This window comes from Mastigoproctus giganteus, chromosome 11, assembly GCF_048544385.1.
Source record: "Mastigoproctus giganteus isolate SK-2022 chromosome 11, ASM4854438v1, whole genome shotgun sequence".
In the NCBI taxonomy this organism is placed as follows: Eukaryota; Metazoa; Arthropoda; class Arachnida; order Uropygi; family Thelyphonidae; genus Mastigoproctus; species Mastigoproctus giganteus.
Window position 1 is genome coordinate 178261414 of NC_143585.1, and position 27727 is coordinate 178289140.

The window sequence follows — 27727 nt, forward strand, 5'->3', positions numbered from 1 at the left end:
CACATTTGTACCAAGAAGCATTTCCCCGCCGAAGGGGAAATGTTTTTTGGTACAAAGAAGGCAGCGCTACAGGCGCACATTCATCAGGGTACATCAACGCCTTAGAGAACGTGGGCGCTTCGCACATGGAGGTACGACAGGTAGGCCCAGAAGCATAACACCTGATGTTGAGGAAAGGGTGTTAGAAAGAATAATTATTATATTTAAACCACTCGAATAGTTAAATTCATCTGCCGTGCTGTGTGTTTTATGTCCGTTAATTGTGTGTGTTCTATGGTTGATTTGTCTGTTTTGCTGGACGAAAAACCCCAGTTTCTGGGGAAAAAGTATCTTCTCAAGGTATCTACGCCTGAGACCGATTAACTCAGCCACGGAGTGAAAAAAAAGCCCATTAAAGTTCCCCGTGTCATCGACGGGATTCGAACCCGGGCTTTTTCTCACCCGGTGTTGGAAGGACGGTACAATACCACTGTGCTACCCGCGCAGACTGTTAGAAAGAATAGAACAAATCCAGGGATTCCGACAAGGAGGGTTTGCTCTGCAAGAGCGTGTACTGAGTCATAGCAGTGTGTGGCGAATTTTACATCGCCAATTACTGTACCCCTACTATATCCAGCGTGTGCAAGGTCTCAGCTATACAGACTGCCCTCTCAGAGTGCTCCCATAGTCAGGGTCGAATCTTAACAGAAAATGTGCATTATCTCGAAAACGGTTCATTTGCGGTCCAATGTTCACCGGGACTTTTTTGTTTTTGAAACACCCTGTATATTCTTTTTCTGTATTATATTCGTTTCAAAGCAGACTGGTCGGGCTGGCTGTTATCTCGCCTGTTTGCTGTTAAATTTGAAGTTTAGCATAGATTGCCTTCGTGTTGAATTATTTGGACTTAGTTAAACAGGCAGATAACGATCGGAAAGAGATTGTCTTGTTGGTTATTGGTGGGATATATTGAATGGTGTTAGCCCTCGAAAAGTCTCATGCAAAAATGTATCTGATTATCAATAATTAGCTGCAAGATCATTATTTTATTTTATTGCTAATTATGTTTATTTCTAGGGTATAGCATGTAAACCGACACGGGCTATCTTAGTATTTACAAGTTCTTTTGGCCTTATGGCCCGCTGAGTACTTTTATGCCAATGTTTTAACACACTTTGAGTACGTATATAGTACCAATTATACTCTTCTCTTACAGTAGTAATATATATTTATTTGTATATGGAAAAATTTATAAAAGGTAGCTTAATAGCCGAGTATTTTAAGGTTCGGTAGTAGTAACCGTAGAGTGATGTGGTGTGTAATCTGAGATTTGTGAATCGTCGATAACGGCTAGGAAGAAAGTTAACTGTTATGTGTTTAAAGATAAGAAGTTATTTAGTGTTCGCGTGAATTCATTTCTCGGGTTAATTAAAAGAATTATGGAGCTGTAGGAATTTAAATGCATACTCATGTTGTGAGACAACGGATGTGTTATTTGAATATTCTAATTTGGAGTAATTAGCATAATTGTGTAAAATTTAGATGTGCATTAAATATTATGTTTTGTTGTAAAAAGTTGCTTCTTTATTCGAGAGAAATAAACACTGCCGCTTTGAAGAGTAGTTGTAATCAATCCTGTGGGGGAGGATAAGAATATCCTTATTACCTGAGAGCCTTCTGTAAATAATAAAAAAAAAAAAAGAAATGCTGCAGTCAGATGGCGTAGTGGGACCTTGGAGGAAGTGAGGGAGACCTGTTGTTACTCTTGAGAATATTACAACTGCTATGTAGTGGTTCCAAACAGGGGTGTTAGAAAAATAAATAAATAGAAGAAATACAAAGCCCCAGTCCCCATAAAAGCAGCTAAAAAAAAAAGAAGTCACGACAATGAAGTGAAAGATCTGTACCTTAATGGAGCAGAGATCTCACCAAACGAGGCATCAGGTAATGTGGACAAGATTATATCAAAGGAACAAGAGGATCATAGAAAAACCTCGAAACCTTTAAAGAGTATCAAAAGATTAGATCTACTGTGAGTATAGCATTTGAATCAAGAAAAGGAGAGAGAGAGAGAGAGAGAGAGAGAGAGAGAGAGAGAGAGAGAGAGAGAGAGAGAGAGAGAGAGAGAGAGAGAGAGAGAGAGAGAGAGAACTTACTGAATAAGTGTTTGTGTTAAGTTGGTGTTTGTAGAGTTTAATTGAATTGTCATGTTCAGCCCTTAAAGTGCTAGCTAGACAGGATAGTCAGCCTCCACATTGGCTGCGATGGAAACTCGGAGAGAGGGAGAGTGAATTGGGTTAAAGTCTTATGTTCCTCCATCTGAGCCGAGATTTTGCCTCTGCACTGATATCCACTTTGTCCAGTGGACGCAGGATTGTTTGTGGTCTTCATCACCGTGTAATTATAGGAGACTGCTGCACCAATACGACTTGAGCTTATTCCTGCTGGTAATATTACGTTTAGTTTAGTACGTTTATAGTTGGGCCAGCCTCCTCGTGGCATGGACGAGTACTGGGAACCAGTTTTCCCGGTGATTGCTGCTTCCTGGAAGCTAAGCGGCCAGAAACAACTAAATAACACACACTACGCAAATATAGCACCGCACTCATTTCTGGCCATTGTACAGAGTTTTGTATAAATCATCACCGAGAACCATGGCGGGGATGAACTAACGTTTAGGGGCCGCCTTACGTAAGCCTTACGCACTGATAGTGGGGAGTGACGAAGTATAAATGTGGAAAAATGAATTCCAATTAAAAAATGTTTAATTGAGAAGTAGTAGTGAACTGTAAAGGCTGAGGATCGTGTAAATGAACGAACGAATGTTTATTCCGACAATCGTCCATTCAGTTACTGAACTGTATCATAAATGTTTGTAAGTCGTAGGTTTGGTGGCACCAGGAACGTTCGTTCAACTCCGCCATTTAAATCTGTGGCTTTCATAGACGATGCGGGAAAGCAACATTTACAGATTTCTTGCTATGCAAAATGTATAAAATGCAGAAATATCAAAGGTTTTAATTTCAACCGTCATACTCTCGGACACTGAATTTGTGATGTAGAAGAGGCAAAACCAAAAAACCTTCATTACATCTCATCCAGTCCGCGTGGAGGGAGGTCTCAACAACCAAGCCTAATATGGTTACAAACTGTATTATAAAATAAAATTGAAAAAAAATTACTTTTCTTCATTTGTTTGCAAATTATTTACAGATCACTCGCGGTCCGTGAAAAATCGTTGGCGCGGTTCGCCGATTGTTCATCCCCGCCTTAATATACATGAAATGGATAAATATTTGTATGTAAATAAAACAAACAAAACTTATTTACAATTCTACACTTGAGTGCTTATTACGGATGTTTATTATGGTCTGTGAAGTCCCAGAAGCTGAAATTCGACAAAAGAGCTTGGATCTACTTAAAAGACCCGCTCTGTACATCACATAATATTGCACTCCTGACAATGTCCCTGATCTAAATTTTGGAATGGTCACCAAGCTGAAGTGAAGCAGGTGTCCTCCAAGTTGTCATTTTGGAGTACTTTCCACGTAAGGATAAATTCACTATATAATATCGGTGTAAATACACCATAGTTAACCCGTAAACTTGAACTACGTATGTAGCGTAGAGGGCATCGTTTTATTTTTAACTCATATTGTGGCTGCCTTCACAACTGGATAGCTGCTATTGCATTACTTCAAATGAATAACGCTTCTCTAATGGAGAAGACTACTGCGATTTATTTTCAGAGGATATCACCACCCAGACGATCGTTTCGAAGCTTTTTTGGCTTCATCATCAGTGGGCGAGCAGGTACCCTGGTAAATAACAGTACTCTTCTATAGTAGAGAAGACTGCTGTTATTTATTTTCAGCGGATACCACCACCCAGATAAATCCACGTAAGATGCACTTTCGCGCAGCATATAAATGAAAACACGTTGCGCTTCACAAACTGAAAGAAGTGGCCACACCACTTTACAATTCTGCAGAATCTCCTAAATGCTGTTTCAGCCCAGGTTTCTTCCTTTGACCATCAGGGTTGGGCATCATCATGTACTTAAGTGAATGGCGAAGGACAGCGCTATCGCACTGGTACTCAATGAATACCCCACTTAAATCCCTTTCCTAAGGCATTCCTGAAAGCCTGCGCATGATGCAAATAATTATTTTCTGTAAATAAGATGCCAAAATGTTATCCGTTTATATCTCATATTTGCTCTTCAAACAGGGTTGTGTCGGACCTCAAGAAATCCTACTTCGGCTAAAATTATCAAAGAAAATAGCATAAACGAAAGAAAAACCAACACTATTCTAAATAATATTAGAACACACGAACACAGCCTCTTAGAAAAAAAGTTCAGGAAATCTTACCGCCGAAACTGCAACTCCATCTCTTCTTTTCCAAAAGAAATTTGAAGCCAGAAGGTGATTTTGAGCACATCCCTACCACCCGCCAAACACAGCTGAGCCCTGGGATGGTCTCCCTTCCTGCTTCCCCGTCGCTACTCCTGTGACTGGTACGAATTCTGAAATAATACAAAACTGCCACTTCGAAGGCTTTCTTTCCAAGCGCATTCGTTTCCGGCTTTGTTTCATTGATATTCGATTCCGAAACGCGTGTTGCTGCCCAACTGGGAGGGAAAATACGAACGACATTACAAACCACGACGCATTTGACGCGATATTTAATGTATGGGTCCCGACAGCGATTCTTTCTCCACAGCGGATGCAACCAATCAATGATGTCATTAGCGATTGGGAAATAATGCAGGTGGCATAACACCGAGAAGTCGGGTACCAATGCAATGCGAAATCCAGGCGCTTTATATTCTTTCTGGAAAGGGCCGCGCCCGTACACACTTCGCTGACGCTGTTACAGGTAAGGGGAAAGGTTTCTGCTTTGCTTTTAATAATTATAGGAATGCCACTACGGTAACGCGATTGCCAAGAAAACAGTCTTGCACTCAGCTAATGGATGTCAATGGTAGTCCATGTAGCGCAGAAAACTTCCTCCGTGCGTTGCCTCTCTTATAATATTCTTTAAGGAGACCACGCACAACGCCGACATATGCAGACCAAAACTTCTGCGCTCAGCACCAATCCCCCCCCCCCTCCTGTGTCTGTCTGATCAGCAAGAGTAGAGATGTTCAATTAAATGTTTGAGTTCCATTAGAGAACTTTGAGATCAAGAAAGGCTGGACTAAATTTACAGAAAAAAATCAAGAGAAGCTATTTTTTTTTTTTTTATCAGTTGGTGAATTTATCACTTATTTTTATTTTATTTAGTGCAGATTCGATTAAAATCTACCTGTAAATTTAACGGATCCAACTGATCACGCACTGTTATGAATGTTTCAATAGATAAGATAAGAATGTAGCGGTTGAATTTCTCGATGCAGACAGACTACACCAGTGTTTGTGAAACTTCAATAGACCTCGGAGGACCACAAAGTCCCAACGTTTGAATTGTACAGATTCTGGGAAGCGATCACTGTTAAGGGGATCTGTATATACTAACTACTCAAGTTATTGGGCTCAGTACAGTACAAGAGAACGTACGGATAAATCGGTTGCAGAAAACGTCCCCGTTGGTAGGCGAATGTACGTGTGCGCGCGCCAGTATTAAGCTGATGATGATGATGATGAGAGAGAGAGAGAGAGAGAGAGAGAGAGAGAGAGAGAGAGAGAGAGAGAGAGAGAGAGAGAGAGACTTTATTGTTCTTCACGGCCATAAACTCAGGGGTTTACAGCCTCCCGATACTTCTGGGATACTCGAACAATTATTTACAAAAAAGAAAGCAATTATACAAATGAAAATATATTTTAATACAAAAAAAATTACTCCTCACGAGAATTAGGTCTGATCAAGCTGGTTTAACGTCGAGATAAGAGCACCAGCTCAATCAGACAGAAGTAGATGCAAGATACACATCAATCATTGCTAATTAGTCCTGCTAGTCATCATTTTTTTTCCGGTATGTTCTACTGCTGACTCGAGTAACCTGCCATCGCTTGGTATAACAGGAGCTCCATAGCGGGTTGTGCACATTGAGATCTGCCAGTAGACGCAAAAGTGGAGGTACCTGGAGTGGCGCTCCGCTCCCAAGCTTCTTGCTCTTCCTTCGAGGTTATATTTTAAAGATTGCTTCTTCTCTTATTAGAAGCTGTATTTAACTCAATCCTTGGACTCCGACTTGTGCAAATCGTCGGTGACGAAAATTATAGACGGCTCCTCCTAGATGTGCACGTGTGTTCCCCAACCATCAACTGATGTGAGATCGCGCCGGGTCGGCAACAATTTCAGGGGAAAAATCGAATTCAGGAAAACTATCCTCTGTTATTATTATTTTAAAATTGTTCTATTTCATTTGTTTTAATTAAATATAATTCTGCTCTACGTTTTTTATTCATCCTGTATTATATTTCCGGCGAGATTATCTCTGCCTCTTGCTACCTCCTGGCTAAGTGCCACAAAGGGTTTCGTAAAGTCTCAGTACTTGCGTGTATCTTTGCACCTTTACAATAAAGTTCGCATTTATTTGAGCGAACAGATCCAACGCTCTGTTCTGGTTTGGGACCAAATATATGGGAACCAAACTAACAGTAATTCAAACGGCTAACCGTTCTGCATTCGTTTCTATTGGTGTTTGCGAAGGAACGCATCTGGCTGATAACGGATTATCTGCTAGTGTTGCTGCCTCGTGATGCGCTGCTTGGAAGACGTTTCGATCCTGTCTGAATACAGCATTTGCAGATCTTTGTGGTGATTTTGTGAAAGTCAGAAAAGTTTTCTTTTAGGCTGCATTCGTTGATTAATTGAATGACGAATGTCATCGAGATTGCTTCTGAAACCTCCACAATTCCCCTGACTTGGGCAATATTTGTGTTTAGAGCCGTTTCTGCCTTTTGGTATTGGATTTCTGCTGATTTATTTCTTTGCTTCTTTGTTTTTTGTATCAATTTCGACACTTCCATTCGCCATTGCTCTCCTCCCAGATCACATGTTCAGATTTCACGTTGGTTGTTGGGCATTCATTCGTTTTAGCAAGCTTCTTTTATTTTCAGCACTCGTAAAAGGAGAGGCCTATCACTGTTAATGCATGGAGGATGGCTTTTCAAAGGGTTCTTAATGGAAAAGAAGAGATGGCTTTTCAAAGAGTTTTTAATGGAATAGAAGAGATCGATATGGGCCGAAATCTGAGGGTCTTTAGGGTTGTTTTTTTTTAGAAATAGGACTCACAAAGTAGTGATTCTATCTTTGCGGAATGTTTTAGAGTATGTATAACAACACACAACCATATACAGGCGCTGCATATTTTAAAATGAAAATAAGGAACTCGTCTGGGATGATCCTAGATTTGTTTAGCAGGAATTGATAACATTGAGATTTTCTCTGTAAAATAGTAACATTAGATAAAGTACTCCCACAAAAGCTGCCACTCGCTGAAAATATCCAGGATTGATCTTATTTGTGCGTAACTTCGGTGAATTCCACTCGGAGGAGTAGAATTTTGGGCTTCGGCCAGACTGTAATCCTGCAGATAAAAAAAGAGCAGGAAGAACAGAGTGAGTTAGAAAATAGGAGTCGTCTTAGGGGCAGACATAAATTAGTATTCTTATTAGCCGTGCAGTGCAAGGAAGACAAGACTTTTGCTGCGCCGTCAAAAAAAAAAAAATTAAATAAATGAAAAACATAATGAATAAATAACGCAAATTATGCACTTTCCTCCTCGTGAGGGAACTATCCATTCGACCTTGGAATTTCCACGTAGGACCTTCTAAACACACTGATCTGTAGTACAAAGAGGAGGAGGACGACGTATAGAAGGAAGCAGAAATCAGCGCAGGCAAAGGATGTTGTCGGTTCTGGCTTCTACTTCCTTCCATAATTCCGATACAGTGGGAACTGCAGAAAGTACGCGATAAACTATAACAGAATTCAAGGGCGGGTCTCATTTGAGCCCCAACGGCTAAAAGACCAGAAGAACAACGGTACAAAACATTACACACCACAATATCCATACACTTTTAAACCTCTGGCCTCTACAGTGTTCTGTACCACACCACAATGTATACTCCGCGTAGTATACACCACAATGTATACTACGCGGAGATGGGGGGAAACCCCTGGTACCATTAGACGCTAAACACGCTACACACTATCAGAGAATTCGAAAAGGGAAGTAAAGACAGAATTAAATCGAAATTGACGTAACAAATTGCGATGCCACCAACACGAGGCAAAGTGCCTCGTGTTTGTGGCATCCCCTCGTGTTCGCGGAAAAAAACTCACCAACTTAAGAGGTTCACCGTTTTTTTTTTAGCTACGCGTTTGTGGGAGCTCTTCGAAGGTGTGTCTTCTCACCCCGAAATAATAGGAAGCGCAGCATCGTATACAGAGAAAGAGAGAGCAAATGAAGATGTCGAGGGAGGAATGCAACAAAGTGAACCACACAAAGTGAAGAAACGACAGAACAAAAAGAATGCGGATGGACCGAAGAATATCAGTTAAAAAAGGGACGGAGCAACGCGTATATTTCGAAAGCACCGTACTCAGTTGTTTTGTCTCATTTGAACTGTAAAATGTGCTGCTACCACTCACTTGTGTTTTCCAACATATGAATTTCAGTTTTAATAATTTCGCCTCGATTTCAATTATTACCATCCGTTTATTGACCGCAGGTCAATCTTAAACTTCCGCGAAGCCAGCCTCGGTGTCAACGCTTAAGCATAATTGCTTAAGTGTTGACAAGGAATTTTAACTTGGGAAGTTTAAATTTCGTGGAGATTTCAATGCCTAAAATGAGTTTGTCGAAAAATTACAATTTCTTAATGGCAATTCCTTTTGATTTATCAGTCACCCGTAAGACACTGATTAGTTCTAAGAGATTGATAGTTTATGTATGACTCTCGATTCATTGCAATGCGATTCTAACTTGATATTTCTTCGCAGATCGATTGCCATGTACGGAGCAACATCATTAATTGCTCTCTGTTTTCTGAGCTGCACAATACACGGACAGGTAAGACGACCTTTTTTAAATTTAAGATTTTCTTAGAATAAAGATATAGTGGAAGGAGATTTCAATAAGACAATCACTATCCACGGCAATTACTTTAAAATTTTGGATAGGGTTATCGCAATTGCGCAGAGGTACCAAGAACAGATCCTCGAACTTTTTAGGTGCGTGATTGGCCCAAATTTTCTTTTGATGCACGACAACCCCACTGCACATAGAGCTCAAGTGGTGGAGAAATATCTTGAAACTGAAGATACCGTGTGGCGAGCACAAGATCGCCAGACTTCAATCCGATAAAACATGTGTGGCGCGCCTTTGGGAGTCACAAATGCACGCCGACAACCAACTCTTGGGTAAATTGGTGAGCTAACTCCTGAGCTGGAAGAATGGGATTTGTTGCCACAGAATCTTATACGCATCTTTATTTCGAGCATGGATCACCGATGTGTGGCCTGTTTAGCCGTTGGAGGGGCTCATATGCCGTACTGATGTCATGTGACCATATTTGCGAGCACCTTGTATCGACTTCTGTAATGTGACCTTCTTTGGTAATTCTTATACAACCATTATAAAATGTCCCTTATACCTGTCTGAAGTTTCTCGCTGTTTCTTCATTTCATCGTTATTCTATGTACTGTATATGGTACACCACCATTCCAAATTTTGTCCCCCTTCATCGCAAGCTTTACATTTTACAATTACCTCGTTTTCTACGTGTTCTGTTAATTTTGTCGAGCAGGGTAGTAGTAGAGGCAATGATGCAAGAAAGCAAGCTTATATAACATCAGTAAAAAAAAAAAAAAACCTACACGCTTCACCCATCAGTACCCTTCAAGAATATGTCTAGTCCTTCCTTGAATTCTTTCAAACCATCCACTTCACAACAACAGATGGAAGTTTGTTCCAACAGTCAACCACCTGCTGGGTGAAGGCTAACTTCCGAACAACTAACCTACAACCATCCTTGCTCAATTTGAATTTGTGCCTCCTGACTGTGTGTGGTCTGATGGAGCTTCCGCAAATCATCCAAAGCCTTAAACACCTAAATCATATCACCCCGCAAGTGCTTAGTCTCAGACGCTGCAATTTGCAGAACCGAAGCGTTTCTAAGTAAGAGCACTCTTTGTTTCCCTTCAACAATCTGGTTGCCCTTCTCTGCATCCATTCCAGCAGGCTAAAGTGAGGCTTCGAAAGCTAGATACAACATTCAAGATGCGCCCTAAATATGGCCTTGTACAAAAAGATAACCTCCTTATCTTTGCTAGTAAAGTTTCTGTATATCACTGACAAAACCCCATGAGCTGTATTGTAACTGGCAGCCTGTCTGCACTGCTCAGAGAATTTTGTCTGATTGCACAATTACGCCCAGGTCGTTTTCATTTTCCACTACCCTGAGTGTAGTATCACACAGTTGATAAGTTACTCTGGAATTACTGCTACCCTTACATTTGTCAAAGTTAAACTTCAAATGCCATTTTGCAGTCCATCGATCCAATTTTCCTAGCTCTTGTTGCAGTAGCTCACCCTGATGACTGTCGTTAACCACCTGCAAACCTAGACATTAAGCCTGACATACCTTCATCAATATTATTAATAAATATTGAAAAAAACAAATGGGACCAGCACTGAATCCTGGGGGACTCACGGGTGTGTATTTACTCATGTCACCCTTTGATGCCCTTTATTAAATGGGGATAAATTCGCATATCTTCAATTCATAGGGACCTCCTCTGAATCCGAGGGCGCTTTCATAATTATGGCTAAGGATTTGCTTTTACCTCCTTTAATGTGACTGGATAGAGCAGCATATCCATCCCAGACGCCACTTTATGTTTAGCTTCAACAATTTCTGTTCTACTTTCCTTTCAGTTATTACAAAGCGATTCAGTTCCCGTTAGTTTTAAAAACCTCTCATCTCCTCCCTTAAAGAATTCCTCGTGTGTAATTGTAGATGGAAAATACTCATTGTTTGTCAGCAACCTGCGCACGATCATTGAGGTTAACTCACTGACATCAAGTGGTCCAATGCCATTCAGCTCCTTTTTTTGTCTACTGTCTATATATCTTTGCCGCTTTTCTTTGCTAAAGACTTCTCATAATCTGCCTTAGCTTGCTGAACCTTTTTTGCCACTTGATTACAGAGTAGCTTGTATCTGCCATAGGCTTCTTCGTCGCCTTATATGCATCTCATGCATTTTTGTTCCCTGCCAGAAGTTTCATTAGTTCATCTGACATCCATTTGGGACTGAACCTAGAACAGCATTTCTTAGTTGGAATAAACAGCCTAGTAGCTTCCAAGATTACTTCCTGGAATGCTTCCCCTTCAGAACTTGCTGTTGGTAACATCATCAGTTGGTCCCATTCACACAGTTTAAAAACTGTCTGACACCTTTGTAGTCACCTCTACGAAAGCAAAAACCCTTCCCTTTAACCCTGATGGTAGTTACATCTTTGAGTAAATCCCACAGCAGTACACTGTGATCACACTCCTCCCCTCAATTTTGTTTTCCCATTGCTTATGTTACACCAAACTGACCCAACATTGCACTCATCGTCCATGTCAAGTGGATGCGCTGCCTTACATTTAATGTGCATCTTAATAAGATCGTAACCTCTCCTGTCGTTTCTGTTCGTATCGCATCCAAATTCAGCATCGCTTATGTCAGTGTGACACCACGTCTCTGATATCCCAACAATATCTGCCTTTGATGTCTTGATCAGCACTTCAAATTCACCAAATATACTTGCAATGCTGCTGTCATTAGTGTACACGCAAATATACGTGCACCTATTCTTATTCTTAGTTCTTACTCTAACATCACCCATGTATTTACTTGTTCCACGATGACCCACAGCAGGGTCTAAAATCCCCGACACTTTGCTTCCCGGTCCGTTGCATTTTGCAATAGAAGCAGTGCAAGGATCACTTTCACCTTTGCCTGCGGCTCTGGTTGATACACGGTACAGACTGGACTGGACTGGAAGAGTGTGTGGTACAAAGGAGTCAAATCCTCCTAAAAGAAATGTGGTAACTTCGCGTTTCCATCCTTGTTGTTAATTTCCGTTGAGGACACTGTCGTAAGCGACAGCAATCTTCTACCGCCAGATGGAAGCAGCAGCGGCATTTGTATTCCTTCTTCCGAATTAAAGCGCGCAGTTCGATTAGTGTGGTCGTACAACTTCTCCGATTGAGGCCGGAGCAAATGCACTTAATATTCGCCGCCCTTTTCGAATCGTTCCTGTTGCAGCGACAGAGTCGAAAACGATTCGCGCTTTCTGTTTGGGCGTTCAGCGAGCGGTTGTCCCCATTTTGGGGAAAGGCGCACCGGATTCGTTCTCGGTTTCAGCATAATTTAAAAGTAGAAAATGTCAACAGATTGATGATATCCTTTCTGCCGAAGGCTTCAACAGCATTTATTTGTTTCTTTAACACCCTTAGATCTGCTTATACCAGTCCGACTGTGGCAGTGGCACGTGCTGTGCTGGAGGCTATTCCGGCGTCTGCACGCCATTCAGAGCCCAAGGTTAGTACGTTTTTATTATTTTTGTATTTATTTTATTTTTAGCGTTTTCAAAGCTTTCAGTTTTGACCCGTGTCCAGTCTGCCTCAATCTGATAACCCTTTTCGACCTTAATCCTGAACATCGACTGAAACATCAAAAAGTGAACCTTCAGTTCTTCTCGGAAGTGTTCGCTCCCAATCTAAATGTGGAAATAATAACAGAAAAATTAAAAGAAAACCGGAAATGTACGCGTAATTTAGCGCGAATGGATCTTTCCTGTACTTACAAACGGTGGTTGAAATTTTCAACCACCGTCGTGTCGCGGTGGCACTCCCCACAAGAGATACCAAAATCCATTTCTTTACTGGGGAAGGAGCGAGCGCAAAGTGTTTCGAGTGCAATCGCTGCGAATGACTTTAGGATGTCCGATGTTCTTGGAGGAGCTCGGAAAACTTACTTTTGCTCGATCGCATCTTCGCCACGCACACAAATAACGCGTACCCGCACGGCTAAAGGTCGTAGTGCCCCGAGACGCTTCGTGTCCAAAGTTGTACGATTTCAACAACAAAATAACTCGTTTTTTAAAAACAACGGGGAAGTTTTAATAATTTGTTGCCTTTTTCAGTTAGAAAATTATAAATCAAAATATTTTTCTAACTCCAATTTGTTCGCCCGACCCTGTCCTGAAAGAGTGAAAATTGCATAAATACAGTGAATCTAAATCCCACACGGTCGGGGATTTAAAGATTTCGCAGGTGTTAGAGAGGGATGCAAGTGTACCTCGTGGTTGAGGAGAGCACATTTCAAGAATTAAACACCAACAACCGAACCTGTTCACATCTGGAAACGAATAAGACAGTCTCAACCTTTATTTTGCGGGAACCACGAAATCGTGGTTCCCGCAAAATGTTGGATAACGCGGTGCTCTTAATTCTCACAACAGAACAAACTTGCCTTCGCAAAGAGTTTGCCCTGATACTGCACTACTTTCAACAGATAGGTATATTACAAAAACTTGAAACTGATTTCGTGTGGCAGCTCACTTCATACAACTTCTTTACGACTGTTTTTCCAGCGCGTTGTCATTAGAGACCCCTTAGCCCTAACCGTGGCTGTCATAGCAGTCTCATTTTTAAGTGGTTAGTTAAACTTCAGGGGAGGCACCTATCTGAAAGTAGCGCAAAAGCGGGCAACTCTTTGAAGATGCCAGTGTTTTCTTCTGCTGCGAGAACTAGAAGCAGCGCAGTGAAAGCCTGCTGTCTCAAAGGGAGATTAAAGCACAAAGCAATCCTCCTGGAAACATCTTATAAAGAAAGCATGTTCACCGTTTTTTGCACGGATTTGCAAATGCGATCACTGATACGACTGCTCGACTCGTTTCAAGAAACAATTCAAACGAAAACAATCTCGATGGAAAATAATTGTTTTTCTTCGTGACACCATTAAAATAGAAATTAGAGAAGAACAGAACGCACAGCTGAACAGATACTAACTTTCCTATTTTCAAGAACGTTTCAAGCTACTTGAGTGTGGAGGAAACCTGCTTCTCATTCTCCTTTCGAAATATGCCACAGTGGCTCAGTAACGTTGTGCAGGCAGTGAGAGATGTTTAGCTTCAGTTTCACGCTCCTCAAATCAGGATTGGTCACATTTGGCTGCGCGTACTTTACTTTTTACTGGAGCATTATCATATTGAAACATGGCATCGTTTGTGGGAAGCAGCGGTTGTATCGTGGAAGTTTTGCACTCAAAATATCAATAACAGTAATTAGTGACAGTAATTAGCTCGCTCAAGGTGATGATAGAACGTAAAGAATACCGAGATATTTCTGCCCAAACCCTTGTTGATCTTCCTCCATGTTTGACAGTTGGCACAACACAGTCAGGTGATACAGTCCCTTTGGCATTCGCCAAACGTAAAATTACAGCGATGTTGGAAAACGTATTAATGATGATTCGGCTGAAAATATAACGTTTCTAATCATCAAGTATCCATCAAGCTTTTGTGCCGCTTACACCATTCTATCCTCTTTTTACCAATGCCATCAGTCACGAGTGGCTTGGCAATAGTAGCTCTGCCATAAATCTCACTACATTTCTCTTCTGCCGAAGTTTGCTAGAAACTGAATCGCTGAGACTGGCAGAAAGTTATTTTTGAGGAAACAATTTTTCTGTTATTTGGCCGCAGTCCTTTTCGGGGTGGTGCGGTCTCTTTTCAGCTTCGACTTTCTGCACAATTGGTCCTATTAGATTTTGTTTTGTCCATATTTCGTGAATGCGAGATCACTTTCGATACATTAAACAGATCGGCAGGTTTAGTCGTCAGTGCCCCTCCTAAAATGTGCGCAAGCAATTTAACCTCTGCGGAATTCAGATAGGTCAGTTATTTTCTTGACCCACGTGCATCATTTTTATATCGCCTCTAAATAATCGTCAGCTTTTATCGTTTTTCTGTTTCAGTTTTATTTTATTTCTGTCAAGCAGAAGTTCGCTGTCTCTCGTCATCTGTCTCTTCTAACACTAACTGCATAAACGACAAGATGACGAATATATTCCTTCCACATCCTTTCCTGTTTCTACTAACACACATTTCACTTACTTTTAAGTTACGCTTATTCTGTCAGGTTCAATACGCTATCAGCGATAGATTTTAAATTGATTAATTAATAACGAATGCATTTTATAGGAGAATGGTGCTGGGTAAATTCTCCTCGAGTGGCATTTTGGCCTTTCATCTATCGTGGGGGTTGCCCTTGCCGGCCAGGTTTACAATGCTCATCCGTTAACTCGGTAAGTAGAAGTTTTGCTCTCGAGGTTTTTAAAATAGAAAAAGTGATTCTTATAGGCATATTATAGTGTAAAAGAAAATGATTAATTATAATGTCTCCAGCGGGCCCGTTAGAAATTTATGTTTGCATATCCATCGATTGAATAAAAAGCATTATTTTGGAACTTAAATCTTTTATTTTTAGAATTATAAATTATTTTGACGATGGTTTTGGAAAGACAACTTTAGCAAATCAGATACTGCACTTAACAATAACTTCGAAAAGTGGCAAAGATTATCCTCTGAATTTAACTGCTCTGCATCTTACCGCGGAAAAATATGGAGCATCACACGAGATGACTCAACTCACAGGAAGCCTCACAGGTTAAGAGCAGAAGCGATAGAGGGAGACCACGAACGCATGCTCCTCAGGATATACAGTGTAAATGGCTTTTTCCAATAATTGTATTACAACCTGGGAATTATAACGCTGGAATTTTTAAATGAGTCGCACCGGAGAAAGAGCAGATTTTACCAAAGCTCCTTTGCGCTGACTGGAAATGGTGAAATTCTTCGAATAGGTTTCGTCAGATGTGAGAAGGAAATGTAGGCATGTATAGTAGCATCACACAGAAGGGGATTACAGAACGTTAGTTCAACTCCTCGTGCAGCATGAGTTTTATTTGTTTAGTTCTTTCTGGCCACATGCTAAGCATGCCTAGTGTCCGTCGACATTGAAGAGGTGGGCCAACAACTTAGCATGTACCGTGGCCGACCCCGGCTATTACTTACTGATTGTGTGTTTTTTTTTTTTTTTTTTTTAGATACCAGGTAGGTGGTACAATATCCCGTACTTCCTTTTTCAAGATACCACCAAGGTAATCTCTCTCCTATTAAAAAAAAAAAAAAAAGAGGTCATCAATCTTGTCTCTAAAGAGACTGACATAAAAAAAGTTGGATGGGTGGAAACTATGTACAAAACCTTCTGTGTAGAATCTTCATTCATCAAATACTACAACTATTAACATGATCTTCATCAAGTCAGTTCAGAACCAGGATTTCATCTTGAAAAGTCAGGCCAAATCCAGGTGGTTACAAGTCCAAGCAAATGTATCTTCTTATTGAAGATATCTGTATGTGAGTCATCGAAGAACATTGTCTTTTACAAGTCTGTTCAATGCAGAAGATCAAGAAACACTCAAACACTTCTAAACGTGTTTTTGGGAGAGGTCAATGATCAAAAAACAAAAGCAACAAATATCAAAACGTCTTATTACACAAAGAGTCAGTTTAAGTAAAAATTGCAGTAATAAAGAACTTGCTTCCAGGTGAACCATGGCCTATGATTATAAAGGATGTGTGTCATACTCGGGGAGAACCAAAGTCGAACAGGTTTGTTTTTAGCAAACGTTAGATTAGGAACAAATAATCGAGTAGCCAGCCCTGTAGAAGTAGTATTCCATCGAGTTTACCAAATATTTATGAGCTCATTTTAAGCAAGAGACTTTTCCTTAAATATTGCATTCAATACACAAATTTCAGTGAGAATTGTCCTCTTGAATCTATAACAGATTCCATGAAGGATGAGAAAGCGACATAGCTAAAACCAGGAGAAGGTACAGTTTCTGTAGGCTCTTAAAATGACTAGAAGCATTATCCTCTACAAGCAAATAATCTTCGCTTGAATATTAATCCCGCCTAATATTAACAGCAACTGGAATAAAAAAAGCAGTTTTGTAGTATAGTTGCAGTGTCCTTTTTTTGGTTAACGTTCCAGTTAAATCTGGTTATTCTTATAATTGTCGCTGTGAACTTCTTCATTTTGGTTGTCAGTTTGTGGTAAAAAAATGGAACTTGTTCTTAACAAATAAAACCAAATATTTTAGTTATTGAAAAAGTGGTATTTGTTTTCCAATGAGCTCAATTTTAGGTGGCTTACTATAATCTAATTTTCATTTAAAGATTATCATCTTCATTTTATTCGCTGAAATTTTAAATTTATCAGCCCAGACCACAAAGAAGATTATTTAAAATTGCTTCCGTTTTAATTTCTAAACGAAGGCGACACCTGACAGAAATTATTAGAACTAGATCATTGGCATATATGCTGTGGTAGGGGTATGTTCAACTTTTGCAAAATCCAATACTAAGTTTTAAAAACAGGGGCCCCAAAACCGAGCGATGAGGACACACTCTAGAAAATGATCAAGAAAAATCCTGTCGCTTAGAAGTAACTTTTAACGCTTTGGAAATAACTGCGAATAATCTACAACTGATTACAATGAATGGCACTTAAAAAGGCATCCGAGGACGCTCTTTCCCCAGAAGGAATGAAAATGGATGCCGATGAAAACGGCCAATTCACATTTAGCTTTAGAATTATTCAATTGCTGTATACATGAAAGTTGCAAAAGAACTTTACTGGATCTTCCTTTCTTAAATCCAAATTGACTTCGAGATTTCAGATCCTGTTGGCACCCAGCTGTTTAAGCAGTTTATTTTTTACCAAGCTTTTGGAAAAAGTCTGGGAATAAGATTTCTGAAAGATATTTGTTAATTATCTATTTAATAAAATGCTGGGAAATAATTCAGAGAACTTTAAAATAACGGCATTTTTGACCACGTCATGTCTAAGCGGAGAATCATATGCTTATATACAAAATATATGACAAAAAATTAAATGAAATAAAAAAAATAATAATAAGATTAAAAATTCAGAAAATTTACCACAACATATTAGAAAGCTGTTCTGAGGGCAGAAACGTTTCAAATAAGCAGGCAGCTAATGCCAGGGAAGCGAACTTAAATAACTTTAAGGAGTGTGTCAGGGTAGTTGCAAGAACACTGTCTTAATTGTTTATACAGTAAGGTTAGAAGTGTCGTCAATAAAATGAGCGAATTCGAACTGCTGGTTAGGAAAACTAACGCTGACAGAATAGGGTTTACGGAAACGTGTTGCCAGTGGAGATAGGGGTTGACGAGTTTCAGTACGGATGTATTTAGGAAGAACAGGGAAGATAGAAGGGGCGATGGGGCATGCTTCTTATCAAAAGCAGCCTCAGCGCAAGGAAAGATTCCCCGGATTCAGACATTTCACATGCTAGTATAGAGTCTGTATGGTGTGAGATAGTTGGAGGCAAAGGTATAATGAGAGTGGGAGTAATCTGCAGGCCAGGTGATTATGATGAGAGCCTCTACATGCAAATGGAATGGGCAAGTAAGTGTTAATGTCTTATTACGGGTAATTTCAATTTGCCTCTAATTGATTGGAGAAAATGGGAAGGAAACTCCACACGGGGGACAAAATTTCTAAATTAACCAGATGATTGCTATTTGTATGAACATGTCAGGGAAAGTACTAGGGAAAAGAATACACCAGACCTCATCATCACCCGTGAACCTGATGACATACTAGGGCTGACAGCACAGGAACCCGTTGCAGGAAGTGATCACGAAGTTCTACGGTGGACGATAGGGGAGGAGAGGGAGGGGGGGAGAGAGAGAGAGAGAGATAGGGAGTAGCAGTAGTTATAGGCAAAGGAATGGGTTATGATTTCAGGAGAGGAAATTATTAAGGTGCTACGTGGCCTCTATTAACTGGATAGATATCTCACAGAGAACGAATACAATTGAACTGTGGTATGCTTTTAAAACATTAATCACAGATGCCCTGAATGCTTATATACCATTAAAAAAAAAATACTCGACGAGGAAGATTCCAAGTTGGAATCTTGGAATCTTCCAAGTTGGAATCTTCCTCGTCGAGTATGAATAAGGAAGTTACCAGATTATTCAGCAGAAAAAGACGGCACGGAAAAATAACAGAGCAATAAAAAGTACTGAAGCCTATCATCATCATCAGCCATTTTCAATCCACTGCAGGATGAAGGCCTCTCCAGCAACTTTCCAGTTCCTTCTGTTTTGAACACTGGCCATCCATTTACTAATCAAAAACTCATGAATTTCATCTATCCATCTCCGCCTTTGTCTTCCAGGTTTTCTTCTAGCTCCTCTTGGGTACCATTCTGTTATTTTCTTAGTCCATCTGTCATCATGTCTTCGAGCTATGTGTCCTGCCCAAGACCATTTTAGTTCTTTAGTTTTGATAAGAATGTCCTTTACTTGAGTTTGCTGCCTAATCCATGTGTTTCTCTTCTTATCTAACAGTCTGATTCCCAATATAATTCGTTCCATTCTTCGCTGTGTAGTTCTTAGCTTCTCTTCCATTCTTTTGGTGAGTGCCCAAGTTTCACTTCCATAAGTCATGGTGGGGAGTATACATTGATTCATTATTTTACGTTTCAGACAAACTGGGATATTGCTCTTCAGTATGTGAATATATTTCCTGAATGCTATCCATCCAAAATTTATTCTTCTCTTGACTTCCAGCCATTTATCATTATTACAGCTAATAACTTGTCCCAGATAAGTATATGATAAGTATATGAATATAGTATATAGATAAGTATATGACTCCATCTTTTCAATTACTGCTCCTTCAATCATTATTTCTCTTTCCGTGGCATACTTGTTCATCATTACTTTTGTTTTAGCCATATTTATCTTTAGTCCAAAATCCTTACTAACTGTGCATAACTGATTAAGATTTTCCTCCAATTCTTTGGGATCGTGGCTTATGACCACAATGTCATCTGCAAATCGTAAATGGTTTAGGTGCTCTCCGTTCACATTGACTCCTTTCTGCGACCAGTCTAATCTTCTGAAAGCTTCCTCAAGGGCAGCAGTAAACAGCTTCGGAGATATTGTGTCCCTTGTCGAACTCCTTTCTCGATTTTAAATTTGCTACTGTCTTTGTCTAGTCTAATAAAGGAGGTAGCATTCTCATATATTTTCTTCAAAATCCTAATATATGCGGTGTCTATGCCTTGTCTTTCCAGTGCCCGAAACATTGCCTTATGCTGTATGGAGTCAAATGCCTTTTCATAATCCACAAATGCCAGGCATAATGGTGTTTTATATTCATTTGCTTTCTCTCTTTTTAGCTGTGATATTACGTGAAGGTGATCCATAGTTGAGAATCCTGTCCTAAAACCAGCTTGCTCTTTCGGTTGATTCTCATCAAGTATTCTTTTTAATCTGTTAGTAATGACCCTTGTGAACAACTTGTAGATGTGGGATAACAGATAGTGAAGACTATAACAGATACAAATTGATCTGAAATATTGGGGCCACAGAAAAGGTTATGCTGAAAATGCAGATTTATGAGAAATCACTAGAAAAGAGAACAAAGAGTGGGGATAAAGAATTCTTCACATACAAATGCAAAGAAGAGAAGGACAAACGGGATCGGACCCTGTAGCCAGGTGGGAAGGAGCAGCAGTGCGTAGCACACGCTTCTTGATTAGACCGGGGTTCGAGCCCGTCAACACCAAATACGGAGGATGCGGAAAGGTTATTCAGGGAATGACCACCGCATATCCCGGAGCAATATGGCCTTAGTTGCTAATGCTCCTAAAAACCAAATAACAATAACAAATAACAATAACGATCGGACCCTTATGCAATGGACGTGGGATAGTATTACATACCCCAGCTGAAGCTGCAGATGAACTCAACAGTTACTTTGCATCGATATTTACTAAATATAATTTAGAAAAGAGAAGTTGAAAAATATGTAAATAATGATACTGAAATTTCACACGATTATTTAATGAACAAAAAAAAAAAATTATCGAGCCTACAGGTGAGGGATCCTGGGGTTGATGGCATATACCCTATAATTTTAAGGGAGGCGGCAAGCGAGTGTATTAAACCATTGAGGCTAATTATGACAGTGTCACTGGACTTGGGAATGATTCCGTTGGATTGGAAAAGTGCCAATGTGCCTCCAATACAAAAGGGCAGTTCTAAGAGTGAAGTGGGAAATTAGAGAAATTCTACCCTTCCTCGTGAAGGCAAAAATCAAGGGTGGAATTTAGAACGATTTAGATAGTAATGGAATTCTGAAAGATACTCGAGCATGGTTTTGTACAGGGAAAATCATGTTTAACTAATCTGGTTAGCTATTTTGACAGGGTCACTCAACAGCTGGACTTGGGGAATAATTTGGATGTTGTTTATTTGGATTTCAGCAAAGCATTTGACTCAGTCTCACATGAGCGGTTAGTTTATAATAGGCTGGAACCACAGGAAAACTCCTTATATGGATAGCAGGATGGCTTCAGGGCAGGATAAATGGTTATTCCCCAGATTCGGTTGATGTAAGAAGTGGGGTTTCCTCAAGGATCAGTATTAGGACCACTGTTGTTTTCGATTTTCATAAATGACATCGATGAAGGTATATGTATAGTCTAAGGTAGCACCTGAACTAACATCCATCTCCACCAGTGTCCTCTGTATGCAAGGAGAACCTTTACAAATGGGCCTATGGTGTAAGTGCAAGTGTGTGTGTAGTATAAAAAAAAAAAAATTGCACCACGGAGTCTGCTTCCTGGCGACCGTCCCTGGCACGGCGATCCAGGCCTGGGTATATTTTACTGTCAGTGCATTCAGCATAAAACACCACACCCACCAGATATGGCGCAATACCGGTGGGTGCCAACTCCCCCTACTCCTAAGCTGCCCTCATCTGGGAGACAAAAAATAAAATAATAAAATAAATAAAAAAATATAAAATTAAATAAAATAAAAAATAATAATAATAAATAAAATTGTCCAGCACTCAGATAGAAAAAGAAAATCATCGCGCACTCAGAAAAAAAAAAAAAAAAAAAAAATTGCAATGTCTCTAACATACATTCATTAAAAGCATAGACATTTGTCTACGCTCAGAAAACAGTTTTAGCAAATTCCTGCAGAACATTAAAGTTAGATGTGGAAGACAAATACGATTGCTATTGGCAGGTTGTAAATCTAGAATGGCAGTTCTTAACTTGATCCTAATTCTTGACATATAACACAAATCATATAAAATTTGATTCCACGTTTCCTCACTACAACAATAACAAAGCAGTGGTTCCCAAAATCTACGGCCCCTTAAAAAAAAAAAAAAAAATTATATATTACTACTGTAAGAGAAGAGTATAATTGGTACTATATAGGTACACAAAGTGTATTAAAACATTGGCATAAAAGTACTAATCGGGCCATAAGTCTAAAAGAACCTATAAAGACTAAGATAGCCTGTGTTGGTTTTGATTGCTATAACCTAGAAATAGGCATATAATTAGCAATAAAATAAAAATACAAAATAAAAATACAAAATAAAATAATGATTATTGATAATCGGATACATTTTTAATGAGACTTTTTCGAGGACCAACACCATTCAATATATCCCACCAATAACCAACAAGACAATCTCTTTCCGATCGTTATCTGCCTGTTTAACTAAGTCCAAATAATTCAACACGAAGGCAATCTATGCTAAACTTCAAATTTAACAGCAAACAGGCGAGATAACAGCCAGCCCAACAGATTGCTTTGAAACGAATATAATACAGAAAAAGTATATACGCAATATAATAATACAGAAAGAGTGCCAACCATAATTTTAACTTCAGTTGATGTGTTTTATTTATTTTATACGTGTTCCAAAAGAAAGCTTACGCTAACATAAGGAGAAAGGAGGTAAGAATAAGTATAGTAATAGTATCTCATTTTCCTTCGAATTATTCTAATAGATCTTGAGGTATAAATTTTAGAGTTAGAAAGCAAAAAGCAAAGAAAATAGCTTTTTATAACGGTACTTGGGATATACCGGGAGAGTAACTGCCCGGCCAGTTTTATTGCAAATAATTCTGCGGTGTAGACACTGCATTCAGTAGGAAGACATACAGCTGCTGAGAAGGTGGAAGAAACTGCTGCAGCATCTACAGCCGCATCTGTTTTAGAGCCATCCGTATAAATTTGTACTTTCTCTGAGTTGGCCAAGGAATGCGATTTGTGTAGCTGATGAAAGGTGATATTTGCCAGGGTGGATTTTCCCCATCTTAAAAAGAAATTGTCCAGAGAGGTGACATATCAGTCCAGGGATGTTCTGAATATTTGGAAAATTAATTATATTAGATTGTACAGATTTATTTTTATTCCATTCCAGAAATTTATTTTTGGAATGGGAGCGTTGCATTCTGGGAAGCAAGGTTTGTGCAGGACTGACTATCTTTGAAAGTTAATTAAGCGACCAGGTATATTCTGGGACTTAATTAGGAAGATGAATTCCGGGATGACAGTTTTGTCGCTTTTTGTTGTAGCCGACCGGGCTAGCCGGGTGGGTAAAGTGCCTGCCTGGCAACCCAAAGGTCGCGGGTTCGATTCCCGCCTCGGGCTTGGATCAAAGTACTACAAAAAACCTTGTGAGGTGCATTATGGCCACAGAAGCCTATGCGCCAACAACTACCAAAAAAAAAAAAAAAAAAATTTTTTGTTGTTATGGGCATTGCATCAGACATCCTTGGAAAATTTAGTTATTTTCGCTGATTGCAAGAAAGATATATCTACAATTATATTTAAAAAATAAATCGCTTTATATTCTACTTTTTTTTAAAATAATTTTACAATATATGCAAATGGCTCTATTTTGCAGGTTATGTTAATTAAGAAATTAATATTTAATAAAAAAGGTTAGGTTAATTAATTAATTTCCCTTTCTGTGATAGATCACTGGAGTTTGTACAATTAGTACAGAAACTACATCGATAAGTACCACGTCGGAGCCAGCCTCCACTACATCGGAGGAAACGACGACGTCTGCCTCCGCTACAGCAGGAGAAGAAACAACTGCTTCTGCAGAAGAAACAGCACCCGCATCCACTACAGTAGAAGAAACAACTTCTGTTTCTGCAGAAGAAACAACACCCGCGTCCACTACAGTAGAAGAAGAAACAACTTCTGTTTCTGCAGAAGAAACAACACCCGAGTCCACTACAGTAGAAGAAGAAACAACTTCTGTTTCTTCAGAAGAAACAACACCCGAGTCCACTACAGTAGAAGAAGAAACAACTTCTGTTTCTTCAGAAGAAACGACACCAGCCTCTGCTACAGCGGGAGAAGAAACAACGTCGTCTACAGTTGGAGAGGACACGACGCTCGAGTCCACTACAGCAGGTGAAGAAGCAACGTCTACCACAGTTGGAGAAGAAACGACGCTCGAGTCCACTACAACAGGTGAAGAAACAACTGCTTCCACGGAAGAATCGACGCTCGCATCCGCTACAACGGGAGAAGAATCAACTTCCGCAGAAGAAACGACGCTGCCCTCTTCTACAGCGGGAGAAGAAACTTCTGGTACTGCGGAAGCAGCGACGTCCGCCTCTACTTCCGCTGAAGAAACGACGACGACGACCACCTAGGTTACAGCAGGAAAGCTACGTCGTCTTCGGAAGCTACAACAGGTGGACAAGTGCTCTCTGCAAACGTGTGTGTGTGCAGGAGTGACACTCAGTTTCAGACTGTATCACCAAGGGAAACAAAATAACAATCGTTGTATTTTTCAGCAAATAAAAAATGTTCAGAAAATAAATGAGCCGAAATCACTTTGGAAGCAAAAACACAAACGAAAAATTGTTTCCGAGTTGCGATATTTTAATCCTCTGACTGCTGCCGATGCATAATGAGCATAATCCGAGTGGTAAGTACAGGCGGTGGAATAATGGACTTAACTGTTCTGTTTCGCTCATTTGTACACGCAATTCATTGCGTGATTCGTTGGCTATCCGTGTACGCCATGACGAATGCATTTTCTTCAAGTTAACAATCTTCTTCTTATTACTGTTTTCAACCATTTTACTTTTTTTTTTTTTTTTTTTTTTTATTCATGCAAGATTTCACCACAGGAGATTACAGAATTTCGAACGATTGTACTGCCTATCTGCCCTCGTGGGTAGCGCAGTTGGTAGAATTGCCGTCCTCCCCACACCTACTGCAAAAAATCCGTCATCGATTCCCGAGAATCGATGGCGGATTCTCGTCATCGATTTTAAGAATTTTATGGACTTTTCCACAACGTAACCAACTTAGTCGGTCTCAGACGAGGGCAGCATAATGTTTTGTCCAAGAAAATCTTGGGTTTTTCGTCCTCAAACAGAAAATCGACCACAAAATAAGTGGTCGATTTTCTGATACAAAAGCCGAGGCGGTCTTTGTCTACAATGCTTTGAAAATCGACCACTTATTTTGTGGTCGATTTTCTGAAAAGCCATAGGCCAGAAAAATATAAAATACAGAGGCGCAAAAACCTGGAATAATCTTCTTGGAAATATCAAAAATGCCATTTCACTAAACAAGTTCAAGAAGCTCCTGACTGAACACATCACCAGGGAGGTCTGATCTAAATCATCTTCCACTCAACTCCTGAACTTTCCACAATGCATACCACTTTGGAAATTATGTAAACGGTTTGAATGAATAGCTGTCAAAAAGCTTGTAACACTCTACGCAATTATTTCACAATTTTTTTTTTCTTTCATACTCGTTATTGTAAAAGTACTCGCAATGTAATTATAAGTACTGTTGTTAACCACGCGACACGTGTGGTTGGTTTACGAAGTCAATGTAGAAACATGTCCGACTTATTTATGATGTATCTGTTAAATAACACCCGTGGAATTTCAGGTTTGGTTTTATTTCTATCTTTTTCAAAGAGAACACCTCCTTAAAAAGCCTCTGGCTTATGTGTTCTCCCTCCCTCCCTTCTTGCTCTTATTTCCCAACAATTGTAACTCAAAATAGGGATAAATAAATTATCAATACGCAATTTACACGTAGCAACATGCCCTTAGTCGTTGATGCTCCAAAAACCCTTCTACAACTACAATAACTGAATATTTATTGACAAAGTTAAAAAAGAAGTTTGATTGTTATTTATTGTTTTTTTATTCATGGTGAAATTTGTCAGTCAGTTCGTCATAGAACCACTTCTCTGCATCTGTAAGCAAGAAGTGCCTTGAACAGCACTTCCTTCCCTCACTATAGCATAGATACAAGGCTCGCCTATCCCTAAATGAACCCTAACAAATCGGATTCTCCCACAGAAGCCAGCCAATATTCGTTATGCAATCCCTGGAAAGTTAACCAGCACAAACGTAGCAGCAACCATATGATCCATCCTTCAAGTGCTTGGACAAAAAGCAGTTGGTCATCACTTACTTCGATATCCGTGCAGCTTTACATGCAATTTCCAATCTAGCTTTACTTCGCCTGTTCCAGCAATTCTACAATATACGAGGACCCATGCTTTAATTCCTGCGTGTCTTGCTCCAGGAAAAAAAAAAACACTTTTACTACAAGCCAATAACCACACCCTCTCTCTTAAGTGAAATAACCGCAGGTGTTCCTCAGGGTGGAGTTTGTCAAGGGTCCTCTTCACCACATAACCAACTATAACTCTCTGACACAGTATAACTGACTAATCAGTGGTACTAACAACACCACTGATCTTATCCAAAGATAATACTGTACAGTCATTTATGCAGACGATCTCAAGTCTCATAAAAGATCGCTTCCTACAGTTTACGAATGTCATGGATGCGAGGAATATCAAGGAACACCCATCCTGTTTAAATGTAGAAATAAATCTGTTGAAATCTGCACAAATGGTCTTCTCATTTAACCATTCGCAACTGAATCTCTCCCTTGGAGGAACTGGAATTCCGAATGTGCAAGCATAGACCTACCTCGTCGTGGTCTTTGATGCCAAAATGTTGAACAGCCACATGGACATGGCAACCACCAAGCCTTGTCAGCTCAGGTGGGGCGCTAAACAGCAGTTCCATTTTTGGGATCCTCGCATCCTCAAGCCTCTTATTTAAATTTATCAAGCAATCTTGTAGGGTTCCGAAATTTGGTCCTCAGCAGTTCCCAATAACACGAAGAGAATTTACGCAGGAGAGTACTGGCTTCTGATGTGGACCAATGCCAAACTCCATCACAATCCTGGTATCGTTATCGGTGAGCTGGCAGCCGCCTTGCCAATGAGAAGAATGTCCTCCTTCATCACTGAAAGGAAGAGCATATTCACAGCCAAAATAGGATCGATCTCCTAACCCACCATTTATGACTCGTTCCCCCGAAGGATCCCCAATTCATATCAGATCCACTCCGATACTCATCAGCCATTCTAACAGATTTGTTCCCAACCAAATTCTCTGCACGCTCAGCAAAATAAACTGCAACATGCACAAATTGATGACACAAAAAAGTACAGACACAGCATTCTTCTTGCCCTAGAGACCTCTCCGCAATAATCAAAGTAAGAGCTGTGTCTGTACATATATACCAATCCCTCACACCTAAAACTCTGGAATCGCGTTTTTTTTTTTTTTTTTTACTTTTCAAGATTTTATTAAGGTAGGACCAACTTGTTTACCAATTTTTATTAAAACATTTTCCATTACGTAGAGAAATAAAAAACGTTAATTATTTTTAAGAAATTTCTAGAATATTGAAGAATAGTGTAAAAGACTCCTGAATGTTGTTTCTTTGATTTATTGGTGCAAG

At 39.8% G+C, this 27727-nt stretch overlaps 2 protein-coding genes across 2 annotated transcripts in view; one reads left to right on the forward strand and one right to left on the reverse strand.

Annotated features, from left to right (window-relative positions):
* LOC150078595 (uncharacterized) overlaps positions 1–4410 on the reverse strand; it is a 74363-nt gene extending 69953 nt beyond the window's left edge. Inside the window, exon 1 of the mRNA XM_090384685.1 lies at positions 4353–4410. The gene's annotated coding sequence lies outside the window, so the exon portion shown is untranslated. The remainder of the gene's footprint in view (positions 1–4352) is intronic.
* Positions 4411–4750: 340 nt separating this feature from the next.
* Positions 4751–24694, forward strand: LOC150078596 (uncharacterized). The gene is made up of 5 exons (XM_090384307.1): positions 4751–4860; positions 8935–9004; positions 12441–12525; positions 15191–15294; positions 23890–24694. Exons 2-5 carry the CDS (start codon positions 8945–8947, stop codon positions 24580–24582), a joined length of 942 nt encoding a protein of 313 aa, XP_090240433.1. The 5' UTR covers positions 4751–4860; positions 8935–8944; the 3' UTR covers positions 24583–24694.
* The last annotated feature ends 3033 nt before the right edge of the window (positions 24695–27727 follow it).

Coding starts and splice junctions, on each gene's coding strand:
- LOC150078596 (XM_090384307.1), top strand. CDS start 8,945: ATGTACGGAGCAACATCATTAATTGCTCTCTGTTTTCTGAGCTGCACA. Junction 9,005..12,440: donor GCTGCACAATACACGGACAG/GTAAGACGACCT, acceptor TAACACCCTTAG/ATCTGCTTATACCAGTCCGA. Junction 12,526..15,190: donor CACGCCATTCAGAGCCCAAG/GTTAGTACGTTT, acceptor TGCATTTTATAG/GAGAATGGTGCTGGGTAAAT.